This window comes from Thalassophryne amazonica, chromosome 7, assembly GCF_902500255.1.
Source record: "Thalassophryne amazonica chromosome 7, fThaAma1.1, whole genome shotgun sequence".
NCBI lineage: Eukaryota > Metazoa > Chordata > Actinopteri > Batrachoidiformes > Batrachoididae > Thalassophryne > Thalassophryne amazonica.
This window is the reverse complement of record NC_047109.1, coordinates 57977731-57994734: the sequence shown is the minus strand read 5'-3', so window position 1 is coordinate 57994734 and position 17004 is coordinate 57977731. Positions and strand designations below refer to the sequence as shown.

The 17004-nt window shown below is 45.7% G+C and overlaps 1 protein-coding gene across 1 annotated transcript in view; it reads left to right on the top strand.

Moving 5' to 3' along the window:
- The window catches only part of phf1 (PHD finger protein 1), an 84109-nt gene extending 83137 nt beyond the window's left edge, over nt 1–972 (top strand). Inside the window, 1 exon segment of the mRNA XM_034174273.1 lies at nt 685–972. Coding sequence (XP_034030164.1) covers nt 685–873 — 189 coding nt within the window. The 3' untranslated portion in view covers nt 874–972.
- The last annotated feature ends 16032 nt before the right edge of the window (nt 973–17004 follow it).

Here is a 17004-nt window from a genome sequence, read left to right as displayed (position 1 = left end):
TGCCATTTGAAATGATTTTAGCTTTGTGTCATGTCTGTGATCTGCTTTTTTCTACAAAATTAAACAACTGAATGAACATCCTCCGAGGCCGTGATTCCATAATTTTTGCCAGGTTATAGAATGTCAAAATTCCCCCTACCCCGCAATGGTGAAGAATCCTTTAAAAATTCCTGGATCCGGATTGTGATCCGGATCACCACTAAAATTTAATCACTTGTTCCTCTTGTCATTTCAAACCACTCCACAAAATTTCAGCAAAATCCGTTCAAAACCTTTTGAGTTATCCTGCTGACAGACAGACAGACAAACAAACACGACCAAAAACATAACCTCCTTGGCTGAGGTAAAAATACTTTTTTCATATCCTGTGACGATCCCGCTTTGGACAACTACAGTGTATTTTCAGATAGTTTGGGTCATGTGGCGTCACTCTATAGCAAATAATAACACTACATTTTTAGATATGATGTATATTTGGTTGCGCCTATAGAGTGAAACAAATGCTTCTTGTTTAGCATGGAGGACACCTGCAGACTGCCACCACCTTGCTTCCCTTATCCTGTCAACTCCAGTGGCAGCCATCACCACCTCCACCAGCACCATCACAACCAACAACACCAGCCGGTGCAGAAGCAGCTGGAGCCCTGCGCACCTTTCCTGCTACGAGATCTGCCGCCTTATCAGGCCGGGGTGGGAGGAGGGGGAGGGGTAGGAGGAGCAGGAGGAGGAGGAGCAGGGATGGGAGTCGGAGGTGACGGGACAGTAGCAAGGAGCTGGGGAGGTGGAGAAGCGGTAAGAATCTTGGCGAGACGAGTCACACCGGATGGGAAGGTTCAGTACCTTGTGGAGTGGGACAACGTGAGTTTGTACTGAGACAGTGAAAGAGTGAAGTCAGAGACACAAAGACTGTTGTGCATTTGCCACATAACTGTGTGTAATATGTGGCAATGTTTAAACTACAAGGAAACAAAAGGAAAAAATACCTACACGTTACGAATCCAGGTTGCTCTCATAGTATCACCTCTATTCTACATAATTATAACCTCACTACTTGTACTATACTTAGTGTTTTCTCTGATATTTGTACTGTTATCTTTGGAAAATGCCTTTGCATCCTCATATTTTATAGCACGAAGAGAAAATATTCAAACCTCCTGCTATTTGTTGATGTAACTAGTAAAGCAGGTGCACAAGCACTAGATCACAACAATGATGGCATAAACAACAAATGATGTGGTGGACATCCCAGCCAGTCTGTACACAGATACTGTGAGTGCTGTACAAAGTGGGGGGAAGAAACTTTGAAGTTCTCCCCAGTGAAAAACTGGCATTTGTCAGGGTTGTGTTCTGGCTGCTACACTGTTCAGTGTTTACAAGGACTGGGTGTTGGGTAGGGTTGTGGAAACCAGTGGCAAAGAAGCCTTTGTTTGTGAGGAAACGTTGACTGATCTCGACTTCACGGACAATGCTGAGTGCAGCACTTCAGGAGCTGAGCAAGGAATTGGAGTGTCTGGGTTTGAGATTGTCCTGGAGCAAGACTAAGATCTGGGCTTTCTGTGACTTCCTAGATTCAGCTGTCAGAAATCTACCTGTGTGCTGTGAAAATGTTAAACTTGAAGAGAGATTCACTTACCTCATCAATGACATTCATACTTCTGGGTCCTCTGTCTTTGAGAGTCTGAGATGCCTGGGAAGATTTTATGACGTCTTGAGGTTGATGGACAGAGTTGTTTTGCAATGGAAGACAAAGGTCCAAGTCTTTAGGGTGTTGCAGCTTCCTGTCTGAGTACTTGTGAGATGTGGATGCTAATCAGTAACCTAAGGCAGTGACTGGTTGTCTTTAGTACTATGTCCTTTCAGCAGATCCTTGAGTACCCCAAGACTGGATTTGTGTCAAACAATCTGTTACTTAGGGATGCTCAGATTAGGAGAATCCCTTGCATTGTGAGGGAATGTTAGTACCTCTGACATTTTGGACGTGGTGGGTTTCTCTGTGCATGATCCAGCACGTAGGTGCCTCAGTGTTGAGGACCGCAGTGGCTGGAGAAGGCCAAAGGATGGGCATGTTTCACCCGGCTGCATCAGATTTGTGGTTACCTTCACTAGGTGGGGATGGATCTGTGGTCTGCCTGCGTGGTTGCCACCTGGAACTCTTTTGTCGTGTGGTGGATGCACCACTGTACGGCACCAGCGGATGCTCCCAGACGTGACTTGACTTCAGAATCAGGGTCTAAATATGCATTACATCTAAAATTTTAATTGAGTGCATTTAGTAGAAGAGCAGAAGAAGAACAACTTTAACATGTTGACTTCTTTGTTGTTTCTTTAAAAATGAAGTAAAACTGCATTGATCATCCTGTGCTTAAAATTTGCATGGAGTTCAGGGAGAAAATGATTAGTGATGAATGGGCTGCTTTCGATACATGGGATTGTTCATTGGTGACAACACAGGAGAAGATAGCTTACTACCTTGCTGAATAACACTGTGACACAGTTGTAGCTGCTCTACATTCATTCCGACACCATTCATACAACTTGGATTTTTGCAAAAAGATTTTGTTTGACTTCATAAATAAATTCCCCAGAGGTTTGCATATTTTTTCTAAGCACCATATGTTCAAAGCAGATTGTAAACATGTTATTATGGGGTTTGTTATTTCTGTTAGATGTTTGTCATACATAATTTACATTTAGACTACTGTATGTAAGAGCCACAATATGTCTTTTGTTTTCTAGATGGAATTATATATTAACAATATATTGCTATGACAGAATAATTTACATTTTTTTAAATGGTTGCATAGTGCCTATATGGGGTATGTACCTACTGACTGATCTGCTGGCTGACACGAGTCAACTAATCAGATGACAGCTGAGCAAGGTTTTACTGCTTATATTCAAGTGAGTCTCAGTTGATGAATACAGACATTGGCTGAGACTGTAACTCAACCGTACATTCCAAACAAACAACAAAAGAAATATGTTGCTGAAACATCTGATGTCTCCAGGGCGAGGTTTTCTTTCTTCCAACAAATCTATCCAAGTTACTTCACAATACAACACTGGAGTCAAAGCTCCTAATTCTGAGTGTGTTCCAGATTTAGTTTTTAAATTTCTAAGTAGAACAAGTGATTTAAAAAAATCAACGCCTGATCAGTTGTATTCATTCCGCTCAGATATGTCTGCAGAAAATGTTATGTTTACACTTTTAATTCATCTGTAGACATATTTGTGCAGGATACATACAGTAAATCTACAAAACTGTGGTGCAAGTTACAGAGTTTATATTTATACAGAGGTTTATTCCAGCAGTCTGTTCAATAAACTTACACAGCGTACATTTGTTAGTTTTATCTTTGGAGGAGAAAAAAAAGCTGATAGTTGAAAAGCTCAACACAAATTGTATTTCTACTGTTACAAACACTTTTATTTAAATATGTTGATTTATCTGCTGAATCTGTATGTTTCAGGCTGTTTTGTTGCCATTTTCATTCTCCTTACTGACTTTGTAGTTTGTTAGGAAGGGATGTGTTGAACCTTTCGAGGCAATGGTGATGAATGTACTTGTGTGTTTTCGATTGTTTGTTGATACCCGTCAAGTGCTTGCTAGGTTGTACTCCAGGTGGAATGCCACCAGTTTAAAACAAAATAGGAGGAAACAAGACATTAACATTATAGCACTTTTTTCTTCCTGAGGTCTTCTTTGATTGATTAGTTGTCAGGTTCCTGTTCGGTTTGATGTTTTTTTGTTTGTTTTGTTTTTTTAAAACTACTTTTGTACAATGTATACACACATCATATGTAACACCAGTAATAAAAAGTTTCACCTCCATAACATGTTTTATCATGTGATAGACCTCACTATAACACCATTCAATTTAATAAAATTGAATTTTTAATTTAAATTTAATAAAGATCTCCAAGATCTGTATCTTTCAATTGAAACAATTGAAAGGTCAGCTATAGATTGTCAGAAGGCACGAGAGATGCGAGCTTAGATTTGATGTTTTGTTGAATGAAAATCTTTCTCTGCTCTACTTCTCTATATAATTTTTCCTTGGAATGACTGAAAATGCCTGTTTAATATTTAAGCCTCATAAAATCACACCTCATTTGAGCTCAGTAGCCTAACTACTGATATGAGAGTAGATATTTGCTTAAATTAAATCCAACGTATCTGATTGATGTGAACATTTCCCTGACAGTGTCTTGCAATCTTATTTTAATCTTTAACAGCAATGAAATTATCCTTTGCATGCCAGAAAAAAGTTCAATTTCAGAGATAAAGTAACAGAATATAAAGATTGCTAGTTGAATAGTAATCTTATACCAACTAAACTGTTTAAGGACCTGTGGGCTACACTTGGACTCACTATGCTGAAAATTATTAACCTGTCACTAACCTCAATACTCCACAGAGACAGCACTTACTAAAGTGGTGAATGATCTGCTTGCAATGAATTCAGATACCACCACAGTATTGCTGTTGTTTGATCTTAATGCTGCGTTTAATGCGGTCAGTCATGGTATATTACTGGATAGGGTTAGGAGTTACTTTGGTATTCCAAACAGAACTCCAAACAGATCACTTGATCTGTCCGCTCATTGCAGGAATGTAATTTCCCCACTTTTAAAAACAATACTTAAAAATATTTTACGCTAAGTAACAGAGATGGAGCCTTTTACTTCTTTCAATAGCTGGACATGTGCTGGCTGTTAAAATGAATTAACTTCCTAGATATCCATATATTTTTCATTGTTTACCTACAACCCCTGGAAAAAAATATGGAATCACCGGCCCTCGGAGGATGTTCATTCAGTGTTTAATTTTGTAGAAAAAAAGCAGATCACAGACATGACACAAAACTAAAGTCATTTCAAATGGCAACTTTCTGGCTTAAGAAACACTATAAGAAACGCTCCAACACATCACTAGTATTGTGTTGCATCACCTCTGGCTTTTATAACAGCTTGCAGTCTCTGAGGCATGGACTTAATGATTGACAAACAGTACTCTTCATCAATCTGGCTCCAACTTACTCTGATTGCTGTTGCCAGATCAGCTTTGCAGGTTGGAGCCTTGTCATGGACCATTTTCTTCAACTTCTCCAAAACACCTCTGTTGGAAGCCTTAAGGACAAGTTGGAACATGTTCAGCTGTTAAACATTTCTCATATACTCACTCCACTGAAAGCCATCAAAAGCCGCCGGGATTTTAACAAATGGTTATCAACACGGAGGTGTTTTTCCTGTGCCGCCGCACCGCGCCGGCTGCGTCCCGACACGCGGACCCGTCCGCACGTCTTTCATTAAAAAAATCTCCTTTAACAGTGGAATATCCGGAATAAAATGCTGAAACCGACTTCTTCTGAAACTTCTCTGTTCTCTCACGACGTCCTGGATCAATAGAGCCTGAAATGTGGAGGTTATCAGCTTGAAACAGGCTGATGACGGCGCCTGAGAGCGTTGCGCGACGTCTCGCACCGTGGGAAGTCCTTAAAGCGACAGTATCACCTCAAAATCTCTCATCAGCCGTTAAAAATTTCACTGAAAACCAGCTTAATTTTTCGAACCGTGTCCACTTCGATGTGTCTCACAGGTTTAGAAAAAAGTTTGATCAAATAAAGCGCCAGTCTCTCAGCAACTTCTCAGACAAAGGAATTCTGACGAGGGGCTGGACGACTCCTCCCACAAGGAGTGCTCACAGGAGAATGACGTCACCGACAGGCGTGGAAAAACTCACGCATGCGCACGAGGGTTCAAGCATGTCTGACGTAAAAACATATGAATGAAATCCATATAGTTTTTGAACAAAAATAAAAAGGACCTATACTTATGGACAGCCCTCGTATATATATATATATATATATATATATATATATATATATATATATATATATATAAACATTAAACTGAAGCCAAGAGTAACGAGGCTGTTTGTTTTAAAAATGTAAGGAATAGAAAGTACAGATACTGTGTGAAAATGTAATGAGTAGAAGTCAGAAGTAGGCAGAAAAATAAGTAATGGAGTAAAGTATAGATACCTAAAAAGTGTACTTAAGTACAGTAATGAAGTATTTGTACTTCGTTACTTGACACCTCTGGAAACTATCGTACCAAACCTCAAAATTATCGTATTATGGGAGAAATGATCGTACACAAACAAAACGCATACAACTTAGCTATTTTAGCGTTGTTGTTTTTTTTAATTTCCAAAGAATTTTATGTCACATTTTTAAACAGTAATTATAGTAATGGGGAAACTAGAACGCACTACTAGAAAGATTTTTTTTTTTTTCTGTGAATGTACACAAACGTGTTAATTACCAGACTAGAAAGAGTCGAATTCAACCTCGAGGTCGCTGTCGTCATCCGATGCCACTTGTGCAGATTTTGTTCAACACAGAAAAAATGTTGACACCTCCATAAGGAACTTGAACTTTTTTTTATTTTTCTTGTATATCTCTTTGCTCTTGTGTTTTGTTCGTTTGTTATTGCATTTGTTGAAATAAAGTTTCGAAAAAAAAGGTGTTGTTGGGGAATCTTTCTGTCACGGCAGAGATTGGATGGGAACTCATTACTTTGTATGAGAGGGGGGCGGGCTTTCAAATGACGTTGTCCCGGGTGGCCAAAGCCAGCAGCAGCCCTGTGTGTGGTGTGTCTTTGATGCCGCCTGAGTGCAACGTCTGCAAAATGATTCTTGGGTGTCAGAGAGAGATGCGTGTTTGGGCAACCAACTGAAATTATCGTACATTTTGGATTTTTCCCATTATTGATCGTACATCGTACAGAGGGTAAAACTATCGTACAAATACGATAATTATCGTACATCTGGCAACACTGCAGGGGCGGGAGCGGCCGCCTGCTCTTCCTGCAATCTGGTTGGCCACCCTATATGCTTCTCCAATTGTCATTGGCTGTTGGTCATGTCAATCATTGTGCTCGATGTAAGTCACCGTTGTGTGATCAAACGGAAACAAAACTGAAACCTAGAATAAGACTGCGCCGTGTGTGAAACACTACAGAACTTTTATTTTGACACAAATTCAGGAAGTGGTTCTGCAGCTGCGCCGATTAAATGCTGTAGCTTCACCGATCACGGACTTTCCTCGTGTTGACAGCAGCGCACGGTTCGAGAACACTGTATTTCCATAATCTCTATAAATATGGGAGGGCTGGGCCACGCACGTGAAAACGTGCAGCCACCGGGCAAATGCCCCAAATCACAGATTATCAGTCCGAGTATGCTTACATGTAATGACCATTTATATTTGCCAGCTAAAACTGACCCTCGATTTAAGTCTTTTGAGGAAAATGACCTTAGCTCTTTGAAGGATATGTACAATTGTATGCAAAGGTTTGGGCTCCCCTGATAATTTTCATGATTTTCCTTTACAAATCATTGGTTGTCTGGATCACAAATTTCAGTTAAATATATACAGTGAGGAAAATAAGTATTTGAACACACTGCGATTTTGGAAGTTCTCCCACTTAGAAATCATGGAGGGGTCTGAAATTTTCGTCTTAGATGCATGTCCACTGTGAGAGACCTAAACTTAAAAAAAAAAAATCCAGAAATCACAATGTATTTTTTTTTTTAATAATTTCTTTGTATGTTACTGCTGAAAATAAGTATTTGATCCCCTACCAACCAGCAAGAATTCTGGCTCACACAGACCTGTTAATTTTTCATTAAGAAGCCCTCTTATTCTGCACTCTACCTGTATTAATTGCACCTGTTTGAACTTGTTACCTGTATAAAAGACACCTGTTCACACACTCAATCAATCACACTCCACCATAGTCCACCATAGCCAAGACCAAAGAGCTGTCTAAGGACACCAGGGACAAAACTGTAGACCTGCACAAGGCTGGGATGGACTACAGGACAACAGACAAGCAGCTTGGTAGAAGACAACAACTGTTATGATTATTTATTAGAAAGTGGAAGAAACACAAGATGACTGTCAGTCTCCCTCGGTCTGGGATCCATGCAAGATCTCACTTTGTGGGGTAAGGATGATTCTGAGAAAGCTCAGAACTACACAGGAGGACCTGGTCAATGACCTGAAGAGAGCTGGGACCACAGTCACAAAGATTACATTAGTACACATGATGCTGTCATGGTTTAAAATCCTGCAAGGCAGCAAGGTCCCCCCTGCTCAAGCCAGCACATGTCCAGGCCCCTTTGAAGTTCACCAGTAACCATCTGGATGATCCAGAGGAGGTATGGGAGAAGGTCATGTGGTCAGATGAGACCAGAATAGAGCTTTTTGGAATCAACTCCACTTACCATGTTTTGAGGATGAGAACAACCCCAAGAAAACCATCCCAACCGTGAAGCATGGGGGTGGAAACATCATACTCTGGGGGTGCTCTTCTGCAAAGGGGACAGGACGACTTCACTGTATTGAAGGGAAGATGGATGGGGTCATGTATTGAGAGATTTTGACAAACAACCTCCTTCCCTCAGTAAGAGCACTGAAGATGGGTCATGGCTGGGTCTTCCAGCATGACAATGACCCAAAAACACATAGCCAGGGCAACTAAGGAGGGACTCCATAAGAAGCATTTCAAGGTCCTGGAGTGGCCTGGACAGTCTCCAGACCTGAACTCAATAGAAAATCTTTGGAGGGAGCTGAAACTCCAAACCTGAAAGATCTAGAGAAGATCTGTATGGAGGAGTGGACCAAAATCCCTGCTACAGTGTGTGCAAAACCTGGTGAAAAACTACAGGAAACGTTTGACCTCTGTAATTTCAAACAAAGTGTTGGGAAGGTGTTGTAGCACGGACCCACAACAGGGGGCGCAAATGAACGGACAATGAGTAAACCAAAAAGTAACAATTTAATGTTGTGATAATACACAACTAAATTCACAGAAATTTGCACAGTCAATTAACACCAGGTGACGTGTGGGCAGGCTCGAAGATAGAAGACCCCCGACGAGAGAGAAGCCGCGTCCCACACGGCTTCCACCACCAACGGCCTGAAGAACACCAGAGCCGCCAAGTCCCGAGTCCCCAGGTGGCCTCTGTCTTCGGCTGTCGACCCTGGTACTGCTGGCAGAAAGCAGAGATAAGATGAATGAGTGTGAGTCCGCACACTCAGTAATCCACAGTCCATACACAGTTAGGAGGGAGCTCCTCCACCTCCAATCACACACTCGTGCAGCTCCTGGTTAACCACTTATCTGGGTTGGGATGTGAGGCGAAGCCGTCGCTGTCACACCAAACGCCAATTCCCCAGACAAGGCAACACTCCAGGAAAACGGCTGCAACAGAAGTTCAGGTTATACACACAAAGTGTCAGTCAGCAGAGAAATTACCTCTTCAGTAGTAGTCGATTTCTCGGCGTGGAGGTGGAGTTGCAGTCCGGCTTATATGATGGTGATGATGATGATGAACGAGTGACAGCTGGTGCAGGGGATGAATGACAGCTGTCACTTCTTCTGGGTCTGGCGCCCTCTCGTGCTTGGAGCCCGCACTCCAAGCAGGGCGCCCTCTGGTGGTGGTGGGCCAGCAGTACCTCCTCTTCAGCGGCCCACATAACAGGACCCCCCCCCCCCCTCAACGGGCACCTCCTGGCGTCCGACCAGGCTTGTCCTGATGTCTTGTGTAGAAATCGGCCAGGAGGGCCTCTTCACCCAGGAGCGTTCTTCAGGTCCATACCCCTCCCAGTCCACCAGATATTGGAACCCCCGGCCCTTACGACGGACGGCCAGGAGCCTGCGGACTGTCCAAGCAGGCTCCCCGTCAATGAGCCGGGCAGGAGGCGGCGTAGGTCCCGGAGTACAGAGGGGCGAGGTGTGGTGTGGCTTTAGACGGGAAACATGAAAAACAGGGTGAATCCGCAGTGAAGCCGGGAGTTGGAGCTTCACTGCGGCCGGGTTGATGATCTTGAGCACACGAAATGGACCAATGAACCTGTCTTTCAGTTTCGGGGAGTCGACACACAGAGGGATGTCCTTGGTCGAGAGCCACACCTCCTGCCCGGGCTGGTATGTGGGGGCCGGGGAACGCCGGCGGTCCGCATGGGCCTTGGCCCTCGTCCGGGCCTTTAACAGGGCAGAGCGGGCTGTCCGCCACACCCGGCGGCACCTCCTGAGGTGGGCCTGGGCCGAGGGCACACCGACCTCTCCCTCCCACCAGCGGGAACAATGGGGGCTGGTACCCCAAACATTGCCTCAAAAGGGGAGAGGCTGGTAGCAGACGAAACTTGGCTGTTATGGGCATACTTGATCCAGGCCAGATGGTGACTCCAGGCCGCCGGGTGCGCGGAGGTGATGCATCGAAGGGCCTGCTCCAGCTCCTGGTTAGCCCGCTCTGCCTGGCTGTTTGTCTGGGGGTGGTACCCGGACGAGAGACTCACGGTGGCCCCCAGCTCCTTACAGAAACTCTTCCACACCTGCGAAGAGAACTGGGGACCATGATCTGAAACGATGTCCGATGGTATCCCATGCAGCCGCATGACGTGGTGGACCAGAAGGTCTGCCGTCTCCTGGGCCGTCGGGAGCTTTGGGAGGGCCACGAAGTGGGCCGCCTTGGAGAACCGGTCCACTATCGTGAGAATTACGGTATTGCCCGGGACAAGCGGGAGGCCCGTGATGAAGTCCAGGCCGATGTGAGACCAGGGGCGATGAGGCACCGGCAGGGGTTGGAGGAGTCCCGAAGTCCTCCGATGGTCTGCCTTGCCCCCCTGGCGCAGATGGTACAGGCCTGGACGTAGTCCCGGACGTCGGTTTCCAGGGATGCCCAACAGAAGCGCTGCTGGACCACTGCCACGGTCCTACGCACTCCGGGATGACAGGACAGCTTGGACCCGTGACAGAAGTCCAATACGGCAGCTCTTGCCTCTGGTGGGACGTACAGTCTGTTCTTGGGGCCGGTCCCCGGGTCCGGGCTCCTTGCCAGGGCCTCCCGGACGGTCTTCTCCACGTCCCAGGTGAGGGAGGCCACGACAGTGGACTCGGGGATGATGGTCTCGGTGGAGTTCGACAGCCCCGCTTTGGCTTCTTCTTCGTGCACCCGGGACAATGCATCTGATTTTTGGTTCTTGGTCCCGGGGAGTACGTGATCCAGAAGTCAAAGCGCCCGAAGAACAGAGACCAGCGGGCTTGCCTGGGGTTCAGCCGCTTGGCGGTCCGGATGTACTCCAGGTTCCGATGGTCCGTGAAAACCGTGAAGGGCAACGATGCCCCCTCCAGCAGGTGTCTCCACTCTTCAAGAGCCTCCTTCACCGTGAGGAGCTCCTGATTGCCGACGTCATAGTTCCGTTCAGCTGGGGTCAACCTGCGCGAAAAAATAGGCACAAGGATGGAGAACCTTATCAGCCTCCACGCTCTGGGACAGCACGGCTCCTATCCCTGAGTCAGAGGCGTCCACTTCCACTATGTACTGGCGATCAGGATCAGGCTGCACCAGAACTGGTGCAGTCGAGAACCGGCGTTTCAACTCCTGGAACGCGGCTTCGCACCGATCCGACCAGGCGAAGGGGACCTTGGTGGAGGTCAGGGCAGTCAGGGGGCTAACTACCTGACTGTAACCTTTAATGAACCTCCTGTAGAAATTTGCAAAGCCGAGGAACTGCTGTAGTTTCCTGCGGCTTGTTGGTTGGGGCCAATCTCTCACCGCCACAACCTTGGCCGGATCAGGGGCGACGGAGTTGGAGGAGATGATGAACCCCAGGAAGGACAAAGAAGTGCGGTGGAACTCGCACTTCTCGCCCTTCACAAACAGCCGGTTCTCCAACAACCGCTGTAGGACCTGACGTACATGCTGGACATGGGTCTCAGGGTCCGGGGAAAAGATGAGTATATCGTCCAGATATACGAAGACGAACCGATGCAGGAAGTCCTGCAAGACGTCATTTACCAAAGCTTGGAACGTCGCGGGGGCGTTAGTGAGGCCGAACGGCATGACCAGGTACTCAAAGTGACCTAACGGGGTGTTGAATGCAGTCTTCCATTCGCTCCCTTCCGGATCCGAACCAGGTGGTACGCCGTTTCTAAGATCCAATTTAGTGAAAATTTGGGCTCCATGCAGGGGCGTGAACACTGAATCCAACAGAGGTAACGGGTATCGGTTGCGAACCGTGATCTCGTTCAGCCCTCTGTAATCAATGCATGGACAGAGTCCGCCGTCCTTTTTACCCACAAAAAAGAAACCAGCACCCATCGGGGAGGTGGAGTTCCGGATCAGCCCAGCAGCTAAAGAGTCCCGGATGTAGGTCTCCATTGATTCGCGTTCTGGACGTGAGAGGTTGTACAACCTACTGGACGGATACTCAGCACCCGGGACCAAATCGATGGCACAATCGTACGGTCGGTGCGGGGGAAGAGTGAGCGCCAGATCTTTGCTGAAAACGTCAGCAAGATCATGGTACTCCTTTGGCACCGCCGATAGATTGGGGGGGACTTTAACCTCCTCATTAGCCGTCGTGCCGGGAGGAACCGTGGATCCTAAACACTCCCGGAGGCAGGTTTCGCTCCACTGCGTCACAACCCCGGACGGCCAATCTATCCGGGGATTGTGCTTCACCATCCATGGAAATCCCAAAATCACTCGGGAGATAGATGGTGTTACATGGAACACGATCTCCTCCCTGTGATTCCCAGACACAACCAAGGTCACTGGTTGTGTCTGAATGTGTGATTAATGGAAGCAGGGTGCCATCTAGTGCTCGCACCTGCAATGGTGCCGGCAGAGCCACCAGGGGGAGCCCTACTTCCTTTGCCCATCTGCTATCTAGCAGATTCCCTTCCGACCCCGTGTCTACCAGTGCTGGGGCGTGAAGGGTTAAATCCCCACAAAGGATCGTTACTGGGATTCGTGCAGATTTGCGGGGTTTCCCCGCGTGCGTGTTATGGCCCACCCTTAGCCCAGTTTCTAAGGACGGGCGTTGTAGTTTGACCGTTTGGGGCAGTCCTTCTGCCAGTGCTCACAAGAGCCGCAGATAAAACACTCCCCGTGGGCCAGCCTCCTTTGTCTGATGTTTGTTTTCACTTTGGCCTTGCTTGTGTCCATAGCCTCCTCAGCAGGGGGAGCTGTAGCCACACGGAACTCTCTGGCAGTGAAGCGTGGGGACGACGTCACCTTTTCGGAACCGGAAGGGGGAGGGACGGCTCGTGCCCGGTCACGCCCCCCGGCCTGCTCCCGACGATGCTCGTTTAAACGGTTGTCTAAGCGTATAACTAAATCAACAAGCCCATCAAAATCCCGCGGTTCCTCCTTAGCCAGCAGGTGCTCCTTCAGGACCGGGGACAGTCCATTTACGAAGGAGGCGCGGAGCGCAACGTTATTCCAGCCGGACCTCGCTGCCGCGATGCGGAAGTCGACTGCATACTCGGCTGCGCTACGGTGCCCCTGTCTCATAGACAGCAGCACGTTCGAAGCGGTCTCGCCTCTGTTAGGATGGTCAAACACTTGTTTGAACTCCCGTACAAACCCAGTATAAGACGTTAGGAGCCGTGAATTCTGCTCCCAAAGCGCCGTAGCCCAGGCGCATGCCTCTCCTCGAAGCAGATTAATAACATAAGCCACCCGGCTGGCGTCTGACGCGTACATGACAGGGCGCTGTGAAAAGACGAGCGAACACTGCATGAGGAAGTCTGCGCACGTCTCAACACAGCCCCCGTACGGTTCCGGAGGGCTTATGTATGCTTCAGGGGACAGTGGGGGGGGGTCGTTGAACGACCAGTGGAACGTCTGTTACAGGCCCAGGACCAGCCAGAGGAGTGGCTGCAGCAGCACCTGATCGCGCGCTTCCACCCTGGCGGTGAGAGCCTCCACCCTCCGGTTAAGGAGAACATTCTGCTCGGTCACTAAATCTAACCGAGCCGTGAAGGCGGTTAAGATCTGCTGCAGCTCACTCAACACGCCTCCCGCTGACGCCTGCGCTCCTGGCTCTTCCATTGGCCGTTCAAGCTCGGGTTGACGCCCCTCGGAATCCATGACGATGGCCGAGAAATCCTGTTGGGAAGGTGTCGTAGCACGGACCCACAACAGGGGGCACAAATGAACGGACAATGAGTAAGCCAAAAAGTAACAATTTAATGTTGTGATAATACACAACTAAATTCACAGAAATTTGCACAGTCAATTAACACCAGGTGACGTGTGGGCAGGCTCGAAGATAGAAGACCCCTGACGAGAGAGAAGCCGCGTCCCACACGGCTTCCACCACCAACGGCCTGAAGAACACCGGAGCCACCAAGTCCCGAGTCCCCAGGTGGCCTCTGTCTTCGGCTGTCGACCCTGGTACTGCTGGCAGAAAGCAGAGATAAGATGAATGAGTGTGAGTCCGCACACTCAGTAATCCACAGTCCATACACAGTTAGGAGGGAGCTCCTCCACCTCCAATCACACACTCGTGCAGCTCCTGGTTAACCACTTATCTGGGTTGGGATGTGAGGCGAAGCCGTCGCTGTCACACCAAACGCCAATTCCCCAGACAAGGCAACACTCCAGGAAAACGGCTGCAACAGAAGTTCAGGTTATACACACAAAGTGTCAGTCAGCAGAGAAATTACCTCTTCAGTAGTAGTCGATTTCTCGGCGAGGAGGTGGAGTTGCAGTCCGGCTTTTATGATGGTGATGATGATGATGAACGAGTGACAGCTGGTGCAGGGGATGAATGACAGCTGTCACTTCTTCTGGGTCTGGCGCCCTCTCGTGCTTGGAGCCCGCACTCCAAGCAGGACGCCCTCTGGTGGTGGTGGGCCAGCAGTACCTCCTCTTCAGCGGCCCACATAACACAAAGGCTACTGTACCAAATATTAACATTGATTTTCACAGGTGTTCAAATACATATTTTCAGCAGTAACATACAAATAAATTATTAAAAAATCATACATTATAATTTCCGGATTTTTTTTTTTTTTTTAGATTATGTCTCTCACAGTAGACATGCACCTAAGATGAAAATTTCAGACCCCTCCATGATTTCTAAGAGAACTTGCAAAACCGCAGGGTATTGAAAATTGAAATACGTATTTTCCTCACTATATATATATATATATATATATATATATATATATATATATATATATATATATAAAATCTTTTGTGCTTTAACACATTACAGCATAATAAACAGGTGTAGTACAAGATTAAAGTCTACTAAGTCTACTTCTTAAAAGGACTTTTTTTTTTATAAACAAGTCAAACAATTTGAGTGTAGATCATTTTCCATTAAATTTTGCCAGTCACTGCTATTCTGCCAACAACGTAGGTGAGAATCCCTTGATATTAGTCAGATGGGGTGTAACATTGCATTACGACCATTTTTCCCCTGTGTAAGAAGCCTTTAGCCATTTTTGAAGCAAAACATTCACAACACTGAATTTGCCAATATGAAAGACAGATGTTGTTTTTGGGTGAATGCCAAATACAAGTTTTCTAATATATACCTGTCAGTGCCAAATCACAATTTCCAAAGTAAATAAAATACCACATTTCTGTCTAGTCCTGTGAGATATTTGATATATTATCAATAAATCCTCCCTTTTTTGACGTGTGGATCGGGAGGTCCGGGCGGCTTTGCTTGAGCTGCTGCCCCAGCGACCCGACTCCAGATAAAGCGGAAGAAAATGGATGGATGATTGTCTACACTCTGCAAGATTAAAAATAGCAAAATCAAAGGTAAATACTGGGTATTTAGGATGTTTTTCTTTGTTGGAATGGCTGTAATTTAACACAGTGCCAAAACAGAGAATACGTTTTGAAGAGAAATGCTGTATAAAATTTGACATATATACATGCTAAAGGGTAACTGCTAGCTATGACCACAAGATGGCGGCCACACCTCAACATTTCAGAGGCAGCTTCTGCTTTGTGCTGCCTTCAGGTTTTCTATGAAAACAGATAAAGTGAGCAACAAACGATGACTATGCCCTATCTGTCATCCCCTACAATTAATCTGAACATAAATTTTCTTGTATTTTACAGCAGCAGCATGAACAGCACAGCATGTGACATGACATGGAGTTTAAATGTAGGCTGCTCAAAAGTTTGCCCAAATTAGCCAACGCTTATTCATAAATTAGGTTAGTGTGTGCGAGTGTTCCCTGGTCATCATGGGAAATTGTGCTGAGTAATATTTGATTAATGCCAGTTTTACTAAGCTGGTGTCCCTCATGACCAATATTAAATCAGTGAAAAAAATTCATGTTTAACACTTTTCCGATAAGGTTTCTTTATTACACCTTAGATATTATAACACAACAACACAAAGGTGTGGGGACGTTTCTAATTTATATTAGCTAAACGTTTATTGTCGAGGTTTCTCACAGCATGCAAAAGCAGCCATTTCAGTTGCCTCAATGGGTTGGGGATTAAGGTGTAGGTAAGATGTAGACTTCACCATCAGGATTTGTTGTCTGTAAGACAGGCTGTTGCTTGAAAGGTGTGAAATTTAGACATTAAAAGATTTGGCAGCCCAAAACAGCACAATTCATGACCCTATAAGCCGACTGACCAGAAAATATAAAGCCCTGTACAACGTAATTACGATAATCCTGCAATGAATTCTGTTGACTAGTTTTATGGCCGTTCCTACTGGAAGTGTTGGATTGTTTTGTATTATGTTTATAAGTGTGTTTCTAATTTTTTTTATAAATGCGCGCACACAGACATATATACACACACACATACACAAGATTAAGTAATTCTGACAATTTGAGAGAGGTTACCCAATTTATGGCACCAAAAGTACTTGGACAATTACAGCTGGTAAGTACTTTCACATCCACATGTGTTATTGCCTCCTTATTTCCTTGACAGTTCTGGAGATTTTAAATGTCTCTTGGAGTTCAGATAATCAGTCCATAAAAAATGCAAAGAGCATAGTACTATATAGTAAATCTGTGTAGTAGGCCATCGTCAAAAATGGAGTGACCATTGACAAAGAAGACCAGTGAAGGAAGGAAGCTGTTAGGACACCTTACAACTTTGAAAGAGATGAAAGCTTCACTGCTTGAAGCTGTAAAAAACAAACAACAACAAAA